Below are 17,135 nucleotides of genomic sequence, written 5' to 3' on the forward strand. Positions count from 1 at the left end.
AATTAAAGGTTATTTGCCACACTGCAGTTTTATGTTAATGTTTATGCCATTTTCCACATGACATTATTAGTTATTGTTCTATAAGGAAAGAAAGTCACACTAATTCTGCCGCATTTTAATTAAAATGTACTTCAATAATCTGAGAGGCAGTACCTCTGGGGAACCCAGGAGCTGTGTATTGATTTCCTACACTCACTGTAAAAGTAATACTGATCTCCATGCTGCATAGGCAGCCATTCTCGGTGATGCACTTGAACTATAATACTCAAGGGATATTGGCTTCAAGGAAATATACAGTGATTTTTTTCTTCCAATTCTTTTTCGTTACCAGATTAAGACTTATCAAGAAAATATTGATCGCCACTAGTAAAAATTGAGTGTTAGTTCAGAGCTTTATCTACAAGTCTGACTGGTAATTTTCGTAAATAGAAGACCTACCTAGATAATAAAGCTCTATATAAAAAAAGGGTCTAGTTATTAGTCCTCAAGTCTAGGGACTTTGCTTTTGTAGTGCGTAGAGAGATTTGTATACAGCAGCAGTAAACACTCTCAGCTACTGAGCAAATCATCACATGGGATGATGATATGAGGGTTTTTTTGTGCTAAAGATAAACATATGCTCAAAATAACTTATACCTTGCCTTTCATCAGACTATAGTATAGAGGTAGACTCCTAAGAGGCATACATGATTTGAATGTGGCTATGTGAACATCTGGGTTTCCCTAAACCTGAATACATCCATAAAGAGATTCAATCTCTAAATACTAGCAAACTCCAGCAAAGGTGCCATTCAGATTATTCAGCCTAACATACAATAGAAGCTGTCTTTCAAGAAATGTATAGGTGTATCCCAAATCTGTTTTTACATTAAAAACTGTGTAAAAGGAACTGATCAGGACTTTTCATAAAAGGCACCTAAAGGTCGGTTTAACTGGTGCTGATACTAATTTTATGAATTCAATCTTTAGGATATATATATATATATATATATATATATATATATATATATATATATATATATATCCCCCAAAAAGATAGTAAAAAAACAAAAGCATCAGCAGGAACCAAACCCCCAAGCACTCTCACTTTAGCTGACATACCTAATGAGTCTAAATGGCTGTATTTGAAAGATTAAAATGGCATTATCTGTGGGTGTGATGTAAAAACAAACGCCTTTGTTGTTTCAACACTGCCAACAGGTTACCTTTGCTCATTCTCACTAGACTATAGTTGCTTGAAGATGACATTAGTCCACCACTGTCAACTAAAAGTAAATGTCAGACAGTATAAACAAAATGATTCAGCAGCTGTGGCATCTTTATATATGTTGAGATCGCCATGAATAGGCCAAAAGCCAATTGTTTTCTTAGTCAAATAGGGGCACCAATTAGTAGACTAAAGGTGGCCATACACTGGTCGATTTGCCATCAGATTCGACCAAAAGATAGATCCCTCTCTGATCGAATCTGATCAGAGAGAGATCGTATGGCTGCCTTACTGCAAACAGATTGTGAACCGATTTCAGCCTGAAATTGTTCACAATCTGTGGTGGTGGTGGTGCTGCCGCTCTCCCCCCCCCCCCCCCGCATACATTACCTCCTCCGCCGGCGTGACTCCCCAGGTCCCTGCTGTCTTCTTCTCCGCTCTGGTCTGGTCTCCGGCATGCTTCACTTCTTCCTGCGTGGCAGGAAGTTTAAACAGTAGAGCGTTCTCTACTGTTTACCCTCCCTGGCGGTATGAATTGTGCGGCTGCGCGGCCGCGGGAGGGTTTTTCTCACTTTTTTTTTTTTTTTTTTTTAGCATGCAGCTAGCCTAGCGCTAGCTACATGCTTCCCCCTCCCTGCGGCGTCCCCATGTACCGTCAGATCGCTGCCGGCGCCGCTTGCCCATAAGGAAATCCCGTTCTGAACGGGATTTCCTTGAGGGCTTCCCCCGTCGCCATGGAGGAGTGACGTCGTCGACGTCACAGGGAGTCCCGATCCACCCCATAGCGCAGCCTGGCGCCGATTGGCCAAGCTGTGCAAGGGGTATGCGGGGGGGGGGGGGGGGGGGACGTGTATCGCGGCGGATAGCTGCGCATCGGCGGTGGCAAAGTGCTAGCTGCGTGTTTGAAAAAAAAATTATGCAAATCGGCCCAGCAGGGCCTGAGGAATCCTCCGCGGCGGCTTACCCCGTGTCCAGCATGGTGTTACCATTAAGTAGGTTAAACTTCCTGCCGGGCAGGAAGAAGTGAAGCATGTCGGAGACCAGACCAGACCAGAGCGGAGAAGACAGCAGAGACCTGGGGAGTTGCGTCGGCCGGAACAAGTAATATATACCCGCTGTGTTGCGTCGGTCATCGGGCATTCGAACACCGCTATCGATGCACTCCCGACCCGCCGGCGATCGAGAAAAATCTTCCACACGGACGGATCGACGGGAACAAACGATTTCGGACAGAAATCGATCGTGCTGTCAACGGTGTGCGCGGCGATTTCACAGCCGATTCGATCACTGTGATCGAATCGGCCGTATATCGGCGGGAAAATCGTTAGGTGTATGGGCCCCTTTAGTTCTTATTCATGTATAATTTTCTTGTTATCCAATGTCAAATAAATCGCCATGAAAATCCAAGGTCAGGAGCTCATCCAGCAGCCACTTCCTATACCTCTCACTTTGTGCCAATTGTTTAAGCAGTATGGTCATACAGATTGAAGCATCACTTTCATGGAGCAGACTGACTGTTAGGCTGCTTCAGGTCATATGAACAAATTGAACAAATGCCTAAAATTACATTTTTAGTTGCAGAAGTGATTTTTGCACAAAAAAAATTGCTGTAAATATCTGACCACTCCGTTTTAAAAGCTACCAAACTATATATTTTAAAATGTGCCTTTAGTTTGTCTTTAAAGTGTGATGTATGAAAGATCTGAGCTGGGAAAGCTGCTTTCAGCATCACCAAGATTTCCAAATTCTAGAAGTTCTAAGAGGCATAAATTAAATTGGCCAGTAAAGTGAAATAATGATAATAATAATAATAAAAAAAAAGACAAAAACATTGGCAATGATGATAAATCAGCAGCCCACATTACAACAAATAGTGGGATTCTACATTCACACTTTTGGTTGTTTAACGTCCAACTACAGATAACCAGCCTGGTTACCTTTCCTGCGTATCGAAAACGCAGAAAGCGTTTGCACTACATTAACAAATACCAGCATTGGACTAAAGAATAACTGGGCAAAACTACCATCACGTCTTACTGCAATTTCAAGCACACCACCAAAATGGAAGACTCAGGGTGCACTGTAAAAAGGCCTTTGAAATATATGCGAATGCAGCATATGCTAAAGAGCAACTAACCTTTATCAGTGAAGGTTGCATGGTAAGCTGACACACCCTGACAGCTCAGGACTTATCAACTCACCCTCATAAAATGTATGGTTAAACAGGGAATATTTCACTGAGAAAATGAGTTATATGCAACCTCCTGAAGCCAACTGGACTACACAATGCCAAATCAGATTGCAAACATTTGTTGTGGATGGAAGCATAGAAGAGTACAGTTAAAATTATTTGAAAAGTTGTAAAACGTTTTTCAGACCCAATACAAGGAGCAGTAAAATGTTCAAAGGTCAATGGTGTAGATGGACAACAGTAGTGTGATTTGTTTTTTTGAACGGGGAACATTAAAGAAGATTCTTGATTGGATGCAAACAACTACTGCACTTTGTTATGTACCTTATTACTCAAGCCGGTTGACACAATGTCCAATGTATTTCATCAACGGTGCAATATCCCTAAAGGTTAAGAGATTCTGCCAGTTATGCAATTAAAAGGGGTCTTCAAGTTTAAGTGAATTCAAAAAGATCCGTCGGAGTACCAAACAAGAAGATGTTAAATCTGCACACCGTTTAGGATGACATTTGATGTCAGCTCTATTCTGATACATCAGATTGATTTTCTTGAACACATTTCCAATATGAACATCTAAAAGCTTTCCAGCGAGTGGAAAATTGCTTTGGTAGAATGCGGGCTCGTCTCTCTCCTTACATGTATCACTACAATGGCCTGCGGTGTGCTGCAGAGCGCCAGTTCTGTATTCCGCCTTCATTCCTCCCAGTAACACCTAGATGTAGGGGAAAGCTTAGCAATCTTCTGCTATTTAGACATTGACAGCAGCAGATTTACCTGAAATAAAAAAAGAGGAGGAAAGGCAAATATCCTTGTCAGCACGTGACCAGATTCAACAAACCCATGCAAGCCTAGTTCATTAGCAGAAAGATTTTTAGCCACTCAGAACATGTTGATAGTTGTAAACTGTAGGAGTGTGCACATTTCTCTGGTTCTGTTTCTTTGCCTAGTGAACAATTTATATGGGCTAATGCACTGCATGCATGAGTACACGCATCTCTTTATACATCCGGCAGGCATTCATAAGAAGATGCTGTTGTAGTACTTTCTCCGAGTGTGGACAGAAAGCTGCAGGTTGCCATGTCAACAATAAACCTAATTCCCTTTCAGATGTGTGAAGTGAAGAAAATACAGACGCAAACATTAAAGTTTATGCAAGGGAAAAGAATGTTTAAGATTTTACAGCAAGCAGAATTTTAAAGTTGCCCTTACATCCGACCAGTACTACGGGCAGAGTGAGACTTCTGCGGTGAGTCGCCGGCCGGGACACGATTTCAACTGCAGTTCAGGAATCATCTGACTCCTCAGCCCCCTCCCTCAAGATCACAGATAATGTGAGTGCACTGAAACCGCTTTGCAAAGTGGACAACGAACTTTGTTTACAAACGGCTGTAAGTGTTGAATACCGCTGTTGAGCGATTTTTTTAATGGAACTTTTCATTAAAGCAGCAAAGAGCTGAATGTGATCAAGTGCAAAGGTGCGTGCACACGCACTACTTCCACCTACGACTGGTCCGTCAGACCCTCACGCTGGGCGGACGTTCAACATCCGCACAGCGTGAGGGTCTGACGGACCCATCATTGGCGGAAGTAGTGAGTGTGCACGCACCTTAAGAAGCACAGTGAATTTAATGTTGAATATCGCTACTGAGTGAACCCTTTTTAATGATCCTTTTTTAATAAACTTCCTATTGAAGCAGCAAGGAGCTGAGAGTAAAGGGTGTAATATACTGAGTGCAGCACACACATAGACCAGTATATAGGTCCGTACACACGCCAGACTGCTGGCAACCACGGGTCCGTCGTCACCTCCCGCTGGGTGGGCGTTCCAGCGACAGTCCGGCGTGTGTACAGTCTGTCTGCAGACTGATACGGCTGTCAGAAACAGCCGTATCAGTCCGCCGACAGACTGTACACACGCCGGACTGTCGCTGGAAGCCTGGAACGCCCACCCAGCGGGAGGTGACGACGGACCCGTCGTTGCCTGCAGTCCGGCATGTGTACGGACCTTATGACGAACTGAACCGCTGTCACTTAATAGGATTGGATAAGACATCAAGCAGTGAATATTGGTTGTCAATAGAGATATCTAATCAAGCACAGTTAGGGGTCAGTGTGTATGAGGTGTGTGATTGTGTGTGGTTATCTGGCCAGAGAGGTGGTTGTGGATGGAAATAAATCAATTTTATGCAATTGTATTCATGTTCATTTTTAGTTAATACATTAGTGTAAAGATTGGTTCACTGGTGCAAGAATTTTTTTTTGATGAATTGTAAAGTTGGCCCATACAGTAACTTGCATGTTTTGTGTTGAACACGTCCACCAGCCAAACACATTGATTCAGCTGCAGTTCTCCTGGTCAAATAGATCTCTCAAGTATAATGTAAAGGTTCAATGTGAAACAGATATGGTGGCACTGGATCAAACAACCGGTACCTTTATTGTGGTTCTCTGTGTGCAGACAAAGTGGTATGCAGTGGGGGTAGGAGGAGCCTGACAGACATTTTGCGGTAACCCGCTTCTTCAGAGGCTAAAGCTATGCTGTGCCCCACTGCATACCACTTTGTACACATAGGACCACAGTAAAGGTACCGTTTCTGTTTGATCCAGTGCCACCATACTGTCTCACATTGTATATAGATGCCCTTTCCAGTGTGCACGTTTCACAAGTACCAATGACCTGGGGTCACGTCTAGTGCTAGTCTTTTTTCTACGGTTTTGAAAGAATGTAAAGGTGGTGCCAGTATTGCATAATATCACTGTAACTGGTACTAGAAATAAATGATAGCAGAATAACTAAAGAAAACACCGCCTATTAATTCAGTGAAGGACAGCATTACTTTCTTTAGATAGAGGGTATATATGAATGTAATCACCCCTACAAAAGAAAAAAAAAAAAAAAAAAAAAAAAGATACTTATTCCCAAATTTAAACCCCCGCTATTTCAAATGAAGGAAAGGCTGAATGCAATGTACTGGAGCCACGATTCATGCCACAGCTGCATACATTCACTGCCAGGCTGGAGTACTGTCAGGTGACATGTGAGTGAGACTAGGGTCACTATAGTCAGATTTCACACTCAGAATTTAAGTTGCGGTGAGACCAATAAGGGCCCTTTTCCAGTTGCAATCGCAGATGGATTTGTGCTTGCAAAAGCTTCTTTTTCCATTTGCTGCGATTGCGATGTGAACCATGTGATCACACCTGTGATTCATGAAAAATCGAAAGCGCTAATGGAAATCAGGGTGCGATAGGCAAAACAACGGCGACCCGCTTTTTTAAGCCAATTACGGCTAGTGGAAAAGGGCCCTAATGCTCTTCTTAAAAAATAATCCAGAGAAGTTGGTATGGCTACATTCCAGGATGCGGTTGACACATGAGTGGTTAGGGAGGGGACCGTGTGGGAGATGTGCCTACACGGGGCGTCCCTGTAACAGATGCAATCTACGATTGCGTCCAACCGAAGCCTCCCACCTGAATGCTACCCAATTTATGCAATTCCTGCTAGATTTGGTACAGCAGGCATTTGGTACACACCCTGTATGACAGTACACCTGATTGGCTGACTGGCGTCTGCTGACCAGATAAAGCTAGGAAATTGCTTTAGCTGAGAGTGAGCAATTGTGTTTATGGCTGCATTGTACAAAGCTGTACCCGCAACCTTAACATAGAGAGAGTTTAAACTAAGTGTTTTAATGGCCAAAGATGATGGATGGATGGATGGATGGATGGATGGATGGATGGATAGATAGATAGATAGATAGATAGATAGATAGATAGATAGATAGATAGATAGATAGATAGATAGATAGATAGATAGATAGATAGATAGATATTGTAGATAGATAGCGAAACTCATCAAGGAAATTGCCCGTTTCTTATTTTATTCTGCTCCTTCTTGCTGGGCTCCCCAGTCACATATGTGGGAACAAAGTCTGCAATCCTTCATTCAAAGGAGCAAACTGTGTTAGAGAAATGCATGCATCATCTAGACCAGGCATGGGCAAACTCGGCCCTCCAGCTGTTACGGAACTACAAGTCCCACAATGCATTTGCCTTTATGAGTCATGGCTGTGGCTGTCAGACTCCTGGAATGCATTGTGGGACTTGTAATTCCTTAACAGCTGGAGGGCCTAGTTTGCCCATGCTTGATCTAGACAATCCTTCATCCAAAGGAGCAAACTGTGTTAGAGAATTGCATGCATCACATATCGCATGAGGAGATCTGCCTTTACATGTTTAGCAAATGAACTGTATACATTGCACCTGAAGCACAGAAATGTGTCTGTATGTTTGATAAGGAGGATAGTGTGAGCTGTTACTGCATGAGTATGTTCCATTCACTAACCTGCTCCATGGAAGGGCAAGCAATGATCTGTCAATGTGTCTGTATGTTTGAGAAGGAGGATAGTGTGAGCTGTTACTTCATGAGAATGTTCCATTCACTAACCTGCTCCATGGAAGGGCAAGCAATGATCTGTAAATCCTCACTACTGAATTCTTCTTTCAATAACATGTGGATCTTCTGGAAGACTTGCTGAATGTTACTCTATAAAGAATGTATGGAAAAGAATGCTCAATAAAAAGGTAACTCAATTCTAATATTCCCCCTGGAGAGCACACTAAATCAATCGAGCAAGAAATGAATAGGCTGGGACACCTACACCAAGACACTGATGATAACCTGAGCAAGAGGTTTCCTGTCTGGAAGAGGCCAAAACAGAATTGCTTGGAGATGCATGGGAACTAATAATAAACCATCTACTGCCTAAAAAAAACAGCAACATTTTACATTTTTAAGACTGAAATAAACCTGTCCATTTAGCAAAAATCAGCTGAACCCCCATAATTAAAATGTGAAAACTCAATATCAGGTGAGCTACTTTAATCCTGAATACACACGCTCATGGCTCATAACCTCTGCAGCCAGCATGTGCTCACTGGTGTAAATCAGGAAATTGTTGAGGGCCCCAAGCTCCTTAAAAGTGTACCTGAAATGAGAAGCGTCTAAGGTTCCATACTTTCTTAGGGCTTCCTTATACCCCCTTGAGGCCGCTCAGTCCCTCGCCGTCTCCCCGGGTGGCTCCTGTCACCTGCAATACTCCCCAAAATCCTGGCCAGGTCGGGCTTCTTTTAGCGCATGTGCGACCCAGCTTGCTCCTCCATCTTGCTCCTACGGCTGGGAGCGATCTGTGCTTGTGCAGTACTACTGCGTGGGTGCAGAACTCTCCCAGGATGGGAGCACTCCTGGCAGCGCATGGGTGATGAAGCACAACTTGGCCAGGCTTTCGGGCATTATTGCGGGTGACAGGAGCCACCCGGGGAGACGCCGAAGGATGAGCGGCCTCAAGGGGGCTTAAGGAAGCTCCAGGTAGGTATCGATCCTCAGACGCTTATCGTCTCAGGTTCTCTTTAAAGATCCCCAAATCAGAACTGTCAGCACAGTACTAAAATGTAAGGGGTTCAATGTCCCTTTTTACCAAGCATACCATTTTACCTAAAATACCCCATGCCCACAGTCTGCCAAATACCTTTAAAAATATTTGAAAAGAACAAAAATTTCTAACAGAAGGTAAAGCTCACAGACTAACCACATTGATATGAGTCAAAAGGCTTACAACTGTAATTTGTTTAATGTTGAAATCACAGAGACGTATAGCCAAAGTAATTAAGGCAGCTACATTTATAAAGTATTACCAAGTGCTACACTGAACCATATTTCAATACACGTCTAGGCACATTGATCGACGATCTGGTGGAGGGCTGAATGGAAACAAAATGAAAGTGGCAGTAAGAGAAGCCAGTGCTGTTCTTGGCATACACTCACCCGAACAGGCTTGAAGAGAATGAATTCTGTGTCTTTGTTTGCCAGGTACAGCGACATGCTCCTCAGCGTCACCGGCAGTTTAGTTTTTATGGTTTTGTAGGTAGAAGACACCAAGTCATTAATCTTTACTGAGGAACAAAGACATATTCAACAATGAGCAATAAAAAAGTATAAAACAAATGAGAAACAGAAATCCTGCTGTAAAACGACACACATTCGCCACAAAAAAGTGAAGTCTAGCAGAACAATCCCTCAACATAATAAATCAAAAAGCTTTGGGTAGGAAACTTGGCTGATCATGTAATACAGTAAAAAGACAGTTACAGGTCAAGGCTTAAAAACTGGAGCAGTACAGCGCTGTTTTAGCAGAACCAATACATTTATAATGCCACAGGAATGACTCATGGCAGGATGGACAACATTCAAATTTTCACATGCTAAAACGACAATGGCTGCAAGGACAATCTGATAAGTGGCTCTGTGCAACACAGGCAAATGGAAAAATGATGCATACAGGTGCACGCAATTCTAACATAATTACATATTGAGTTTATTTTGTGGGGTGAAGGTAGTAAACAACAACTGCAGAGAACCAAGTTTTCAAAAAACATTAGTACTCTTTCACACATACGGCTGAACCATGCACTGCAAGTAACTGCCTGAGGGGTTGAAAATAGACCTAATAAATGCCTACAAAGGTGAAGTCTATAAAAAAAGATTGCAAAATGCCTCCAGCACACAGCTTTCACTGTCAGTAATATACTCAAGAGATGGCTGTTAAAGGGAACTGTGGAAGACCAGGCAAGATCTGTCATAGCAGATCGCTAATTGAATGTTGCAGGGCAGCATGCTCGCTTCTTACCGGAGACACTGCCGCACGACCATCTTGGTTGTAGATCGCTTAGCATGTGTATAGGGCTTAAGAATATAATACCGGGGGAAGAAGACTCATTCACATGTCAAAGAGTGTCATACAGGGGGTGGGCAGACTAACATGTAATACAGTAAGGACACAGTCTGAAAGTGGCCCCACACTATACAATACATACACACATACCATTTTTTTTAAATATCTGTTCAATTCAAGAATAGCAATCAATTTTTCTGACTGATTGTAACAATTCAAAACTCTGACCAATATATCACACACCTATGTTAAATTTTTCCCCAATCATGAATGATATAATTGAAAGCTCGGGAAAAAAATTGATTGGAACTGTACATCAAGTAATTGACAATCCATCACAACCATACAATTCTTCATAAAGTTGGTCTGAAATTTCCAACATGTCCAATCTTCAAAAATCGAAAAAAAAAACAAACGGGAAATTACATCGGAATTATCAATCGAACATAGAAACCGATCAAAATTATCAAATTGGTAAAAAATTGGATCTTTTAACTGTATGGTGTGTGGCCACCTTAATACACATGTGCTAAATTGGGGGTGAGCAATGTAATAAATGTGTAGAAGAGTAATATGGGGTGCAACACTGGAGGACTGGTGGGTTATCAACACGAGGGGGTGAGCACATCAAGCAGGGGAGTCCAATTCAAAAGTTCCCCATATGCTCCCTACGAGCTGTCATTAGCCCTTGTGTGAATAAGTCATTCAGATAAAGCTTTACCAGCAAGCTGACCACAAAAGTCATGTATACAATAGGAAAACCAAAAAAAGTGAACTATTTGGTTACCATCAACAAAGGTTTGTTTGGAGAAAAAGTAAAATATACTTTGCAATTGATAAACATAGGGATGGATCCACTTTGCTTTGTAGTTTAGTAATGGCCAGTGACACAGGAGACAGGAACTAAGAATGTCACTAAATATCCGAAAGTTCAGGATGCTAGTGTTACCGTAATCAGCTAGTTCAGTGATGCTGTCAGGTTTTGCCTTCAATTTAGTTCTTCCACCAGCTTCTGAGGGGCCTCGTCCAGTAAAATTTGGGGGAGGGCCACTCAATTCCTGCCTTCATCACTAGTATAAAGGGATATATGGTTGTTGCAGGGACCTCCCTCCAGAATATCGATAAGCAAGAGCAGGGGGGTATTAAAATTTTTTTTCTTGGCATGAGACTTTTAACCCCCCCCCCCCTCCTTAGTTAATTGGCTGCCTCCTAAATTGGCCCTAGACTATGAGACCCACACTGTATGATGCATACATGGGCATAGGACTATGGTAGGGGATTAGATTGTGAACCCCTCTGATGGAGTTAAGTGACAAGACAATTTACTTTGTACATCGCTGTGGAAGATGTCGGCGCTATGTAAATACTAAATAATAATAATATTAACTACAGCTTTAGAGCAGACCTAAACTCAGAACTTAATAGCCATCTAAAAGATAAGCAGCAGCATAATAACCTTTAATGAAAAACATTTCTTTGTTACAACTTATACTCCCACAATAAACCTGCAGTGTTTACTTCCTGGGAATACCTGGAAGCACAGAAAGGGTTAACCTTCAGTGTTTTCATATTAGCACAGAACAACAGCACACCAAAGCACAGCAGACAGCCCTGATTTACACTTGATTATTTGCAGAAAAGGGGAATTAGACAGGGTTGTCTCTCTATAGACACACTGAGTGCATTTCATGTGATTTCCTTGTCTGCTGTAAGAGTTTACGTCTATTTTAAATTATTTATAAATGTGTTATTAGAAGTTAGAGTTATGCTTTAAGAGACCCTTTCCTTACAAAATATACAGCTACAAAGCAGCAGCATCTACTAATTGCTGGCTATGACTGTAACAATCACATGGGTCATATTACACCATAATGATTCCTGGCAACTGCTTGTTGAATTTGTGACGTGTTCTGAAAAAGGAAATAAAATAGGAGACCTGTACTGCTTCTACTCAAAGCTTTCTTTAATGATTTTCTTGTAATTCTTTTCAGAGCTCAGAAGGGTTGAAGAGACAAGGAACTGCTAGTGGAAGGACTTATAGGCTGACTTCTTTGCTTGCTATAGGGCACCTCCTACTCTGTATAATTTCTTTACCAGTGAAAAATCAGTCAAGCAAATATATGTACATAAAACCGCTTAATAACGAATTCCATATTTTCCGCTAACATAGGGTATGCACACAAGACCAATTTATTTTACTACAAAGAAAGGGAATAATGGAAGAAAAAAAAAAATCACAGGCTAATTCACTACATATTAAAACTTTCTTTGAAACCATAGCTAATTGTAATTCTTTTAAACACATAAAGTAGGCAAACCATTAAAATTCTTAATAAATTGCAGAAGGCTGACACTATTTCTAGATATCTGTCTTGGGGCACATTCCCTCTTCTGCGCTTAAAAATGCATACATTTTTTATATGAAATTTTAAGTGGTTTTTTTTTTTTACAGACATGTAGTTTAGACAGGAAGAATCTTAAAATATGAAAATTAAGACATACCAGTCTGATGAAATGTATAGTATGCAAGAGGAGCATGAATAAATAAACCTACATTCCGTCAGTCCTAAATTATTAACATTTGGAATCCTCAGTTATTAACTACTGGAAAATTCTAATAATATGACCAGTAATGGGTATTTTATATCTGAAATGGTTTAAACAGAAAATTCTAGTCTTGCAAATAAATAAAGTACAATGAACAGATTGGCTCTCCACAAGCGTTTTACCAATTTAATGTTATTAAAATGATTTTCCCACTACAACTTGCAGTCAGCTTGGAATTTTCAGAACAGACAACGAACTGCATTTATTTGCAATCACAGCAACAAGGCCAAAAAATGGCATCTTCCTACATAAGAAATCAGCTGCCAAGTGCATACTTTTACCTACCAGCACTAATCAAGTAATTAGCAAGAAACTGTGATGCACCTTGTGGCAGGTATTGCTAGGACCATTTTATAATAGCTGTGTCATCGCCACATAAAAAGAGCAGGGTAAGCAAACTAATTATATTGTAACGTGTTAGCCATCAGTAAGAGAAAGAAGTTTTGAATCAGGATGATACCATTTATTGGCTAACATAGAAGAAAAGGAGTAAGCTTTCGGCTAGGAAGCCTTCCTCAGACTTTATCTTCAGAAAGAATTCCTGTATACAGGAATCAAGTCCAAGGGAGGCTTCCTAGATGAAAGCTTACTACTTTTCTTCTAAATTAGCCAACAAATGGTATCATCCTGATTCAAAACTTCTTAGATTTACTGACAAACAATTTTAAAGGAATACCTGGACCTTACAGAGGTTGCAAAGGAAGCCCAACCTCTACAAGACTGCACATCACCAACGTGAGCCATTGCAAGGAAGTTTGCTGTGTCTCCCAGAAGAGTCAACTCAAGGGCATCGAGGAGATTCTATGACACAGGCAGTACTCTAGGAGAGATGGACAGTGTCGTAGGCTCCTCAACCCATCAGGACCAATATCTGCTCCTCTGGGTAAGAAGGAACAGGATGAGCACTGCCAGAACCTTAAAAATGGACCACCAGCATACTCCCATCTCTGCTGTTCTACCTGCAATAAAACCATTTCTCACAACTTTATATTTTGTGAGAGACACTGGAAAGGGTTAAAGGGAATCTGAAATAAGCAAAAATAAACAAGGAGACTTTACCTGAGTTGATGCAGGATTATTCAAATATTTAAATAATGCTGCTTAATTTAAAAAAAAATGCCTAATAAAATCCTGTCAAGGTGAAGTAACATTGGTCCATTTTCAAACTGCATAAATTTGTATACATAATTTGTATAATCCAGCATCAACTTAGAATCATTTGCATGTCATTGACTATCCCTTTTCTTCAGTACCATTAGCGTGGTGTTGTGTTCCCAAAGACACTGGGGAGTCCGGAGTATGGAGTACGCAGCATGTGGTGAAATCTCTGAAACTGACAGCCAGATACATGAAATATGCCATATACCATATGGGTGCTGCTGGATAAGCCCCATCAGTGGTGCTGCCAGTTTGTGCATCTGCAGACAGTCATAAGTGGAGTATCAGTGCTGTTCTTATTACTGCCCAGCACTATTGCAGCATAAGTGTATGAACTGTGTATCCACTAATGTATACCTACACTTCACACCCCAATCCCATAGGTGTGGAGGTGCCATCAATGAAGAGATGGATTACTGCCAAAAACAGCATTTGAAGATACTGGTAGTTTGGCCTAAGATTTTTGGTGTGTGCAAGATGAATATATGAACGGACTGTATACGGCTGTGATCTGCATAGAGGTAGCTGGAAAGCGCTCTCCTAGGATGTCCTTGTGGCACACGGGTTTTCATTTTTTTTTATAATCATGGAATTACTAAAGAATTTGATAATTTTGGTAGCAGTAACCATCTGATTCGTTGTGGTTTCTTCAATGCTCCTACAAACTCCATGGGCCTTCAGGTTTGCCGGCCTCCCCTTTGTTTTAGAACTATGCCCCCCTTTCAAAGCTTCAAATGATCCCAGATCCAAAGTTGCATTGCTCTGTCCTCTCTGCGCATCATCTTCAATCACAGAAACAGTGTGAAGTATGGCTACCCAGTATATTTTTTATTTACTTCAGTCATGCTTTAACTAATTTATCATACCCTGAGCAAAGCGGAACTACGGTAAATGTTGAGACTCTGCTGCGCTGTAAGTGAAGTGCTGGCCACAAAAGTGAATCACACAGAAGTAAATGGAGAAGGTGGGTGGAGCCAGGTGAAAGGTTCTATGCTCACAGGGAAGGACTAGCTGGTGCTTCCTTCTAGCTCCTCACGTATTACCTTCCATGGATGATGACAGGAACAGGTGAAGATATTTGAATGACCGATAGACTGCTGGAAACAATTTTTACAAACCCTACCAGCCAGGTTAGATCAATAATGCATAAATTGTTTATGTGCAATCCACAAAACATTGTGCATTGCAAAACTGAACATATTCTACATGAGCATAAAAATAGCCTGAACTAGGGCTTTAAATAATGAAAACATGTTCAATAAGGCGCTGATTAAAGGTACATGAGATGCTACTCATTAAAAATAGTATTTCTGCTATAACAAGCAAAGAATCTATTCTCTCCTGAAACAAGCAAAAGACAACTCCCAATTATTTGTAGCATACATAATGCTAGGACAGGAATTTTCCTGGTTTAAGTATTTGATAGAAGACATCTGCAGCTCTTTTCATCATGTGATGTAACACCAGTATAATTTGTACAGTACAGAAGTTCACTGTGCAAGCTGGGCAGCACTGCACTGTCTCTCCTCCTTACATTCTGCAGGCTCCTGTGCAGAAACTGACAGCAGACAGAAATGGCAACTTATACTGCCTTTATATAAGAACACCTTTCTTTATGAGCTGACCCAATTAAAACCCACTGGTGAAAATTATACTTCTAAAACCAATAGAAAGGATTTTCCCATGCAGTCTAGCTGCTATTATGGATGCAAATGGCCCCTTTCATACTTGTAAAATTATATTTTGATTGCTCTTTGATCGCACTGCAATGTTTCCAAAAGATTGCACCATTGCATTATTGTATGGTGCGACCTTTGCATACAGTGCAATGAAAGTATGCCTCACTTCCAAGGTAAACCCACACGTTGTCCTGTTACCACACTGCATGCAGTGCGTTACTGCGTCAGTACCAGGGCTGTGGGGTCGGTACAAAAATCCACCGACTTAGACTCCTCAGTTTAGGATTCCCCCGACTCAGACTCCTCTAATTTGCTTATTACAATCTTGTTGATTGAAAGTATGTAACATGAAATTTGTCTCTTACAGTGGATCCGAGACGAACTTTTACTCATTGCATAATTGTGTTCCTTTCTTATTGTTTATAGGGCATTCCTCAAGCCAAATGCTTTTTTGTTTTAATGCTCTAATTCCCTATAAACTAAACAAACCACTCCCACAGGTTTTCAGAGAGCCAAGGCACTTTCAGACAGTAGCAAGGGCTCATGGGAGCTCAGTCTGGGCAGGAGGAGGGGGAGGTATTACTAGCCAGAGATTTTAGAGGCAGAGGGGAGGAGGGAGTAGGAGGGGGGGGGGATTAGTTTTCTTTGCAGATAAGCCTGCCTCTGTGTAATGTTTACAAACAACATGTCTGCTGTCATTGTATCACAGGAAGAAATATTCTTATTATATTAAAGCTGTTTGCAGCTAGATTTGCTGTGTAAACTATCTAAACTTTAGCTAAGATATATAGACAAGTTGCTTGTTATAGTTAGTTTTTTATCTCGGATCCGCTTTAACTGCCAATGCTTAGGAATTTTAAAAGACAACTGAAGTGAGAAGGATATTTAGACTGCCATATTTATTCCCTTTAGTCATAGACTAAAACTAGTCCTTGGTAAGAGTACTTGAAAAAGGTACAGACCGGAACAAACAAAGAACATCAGGCCCTAGGCAATGTAACTGTGGGTACATGTAAGAGTGATGTAAGAGTGATGTGCAGGTACTCTGCAGGAGAATGAGGCGATTCTTCCTCTATTACACATTCTTCATGCACAATCTGAACTAGGTTTATGGGTGACAGACAACACCTCTGTGCTCAATGTGCACAACATTCTCAGTGGATTCTCTGCAGCTCCGTGGGGTGTGCATATGTAGAGTATAGTACTACTGGGTAACAAAGTAAACCTGATACAGATGAAATGAAGATTTTATACCTACCTGGGGCTTCCTCCAGCCCCCTCAGGCTAATCAGTCCCTCGCTGTCCTCCTTCGCCACCTGGATCTTCTGCTATGAGTACAGGTACTTGAGCCAGTCTGGCGTAGTGTGCATGCACACACTCCACTGCTGGGAGCGTACTACACCTGCGTAGCACTATTGCGCAGGTGCAGAATGCTCCTGGCTGTAGAAATGGCACGTGGCCGGACCACGCTGACTGACCGAATTACCGGGACTCATAGCAGAAGATCCAGGTGGTGGAGGAGGACAGCGAGGGACTGATTGGCCTGAAGGGGGCTGGAGGAA

At 41.6% G+C, this 17,135-nt stretch overlaps 1 protein-coding gene across 1 annotated transcript in view; it reads right to left on the bottom strand.

Annotated features, from left to right (window-relative positions):
* Positions 1–1,682: 1,682 nt before the first annotated feature.
* The window catches only part of COG3 (component of oligomeric golgi complex 3), a 127,378-nt gene continuing 111,925 nt past the window's right edge, over positions 1,683–17,135 (bottom strand). The window contains 3 exon segments of the mRNA XM_068267753.1: positions 1,683–4,172; positions 7,846–7,944; positions 9,223–9,350. Coding sequence (XP_068123854.1) covers positions 4,143–4,172; positions 7,846–7,944; positions 9,223–9,350 — 257 coding nt within the window. The 3' untranslated portion in view covers positions 1,683–4,142.

This window comes from Hyperolius riggenbachi, chromosome 2, assembly GCF_040937935.1.
Source record: "Hyperolius riggenbachi isolate aHypRig1 chromosome 2, aHypRig1.pri, whole genome shotgun sequence".
In the NCBI taxonomy this organism is placed as follows: Eukaryota; Metazoa; Chordata; class Amphibia; order Anura; family Hyperoliidae; genus Hyperolius; species Hyperolius riggenbachi.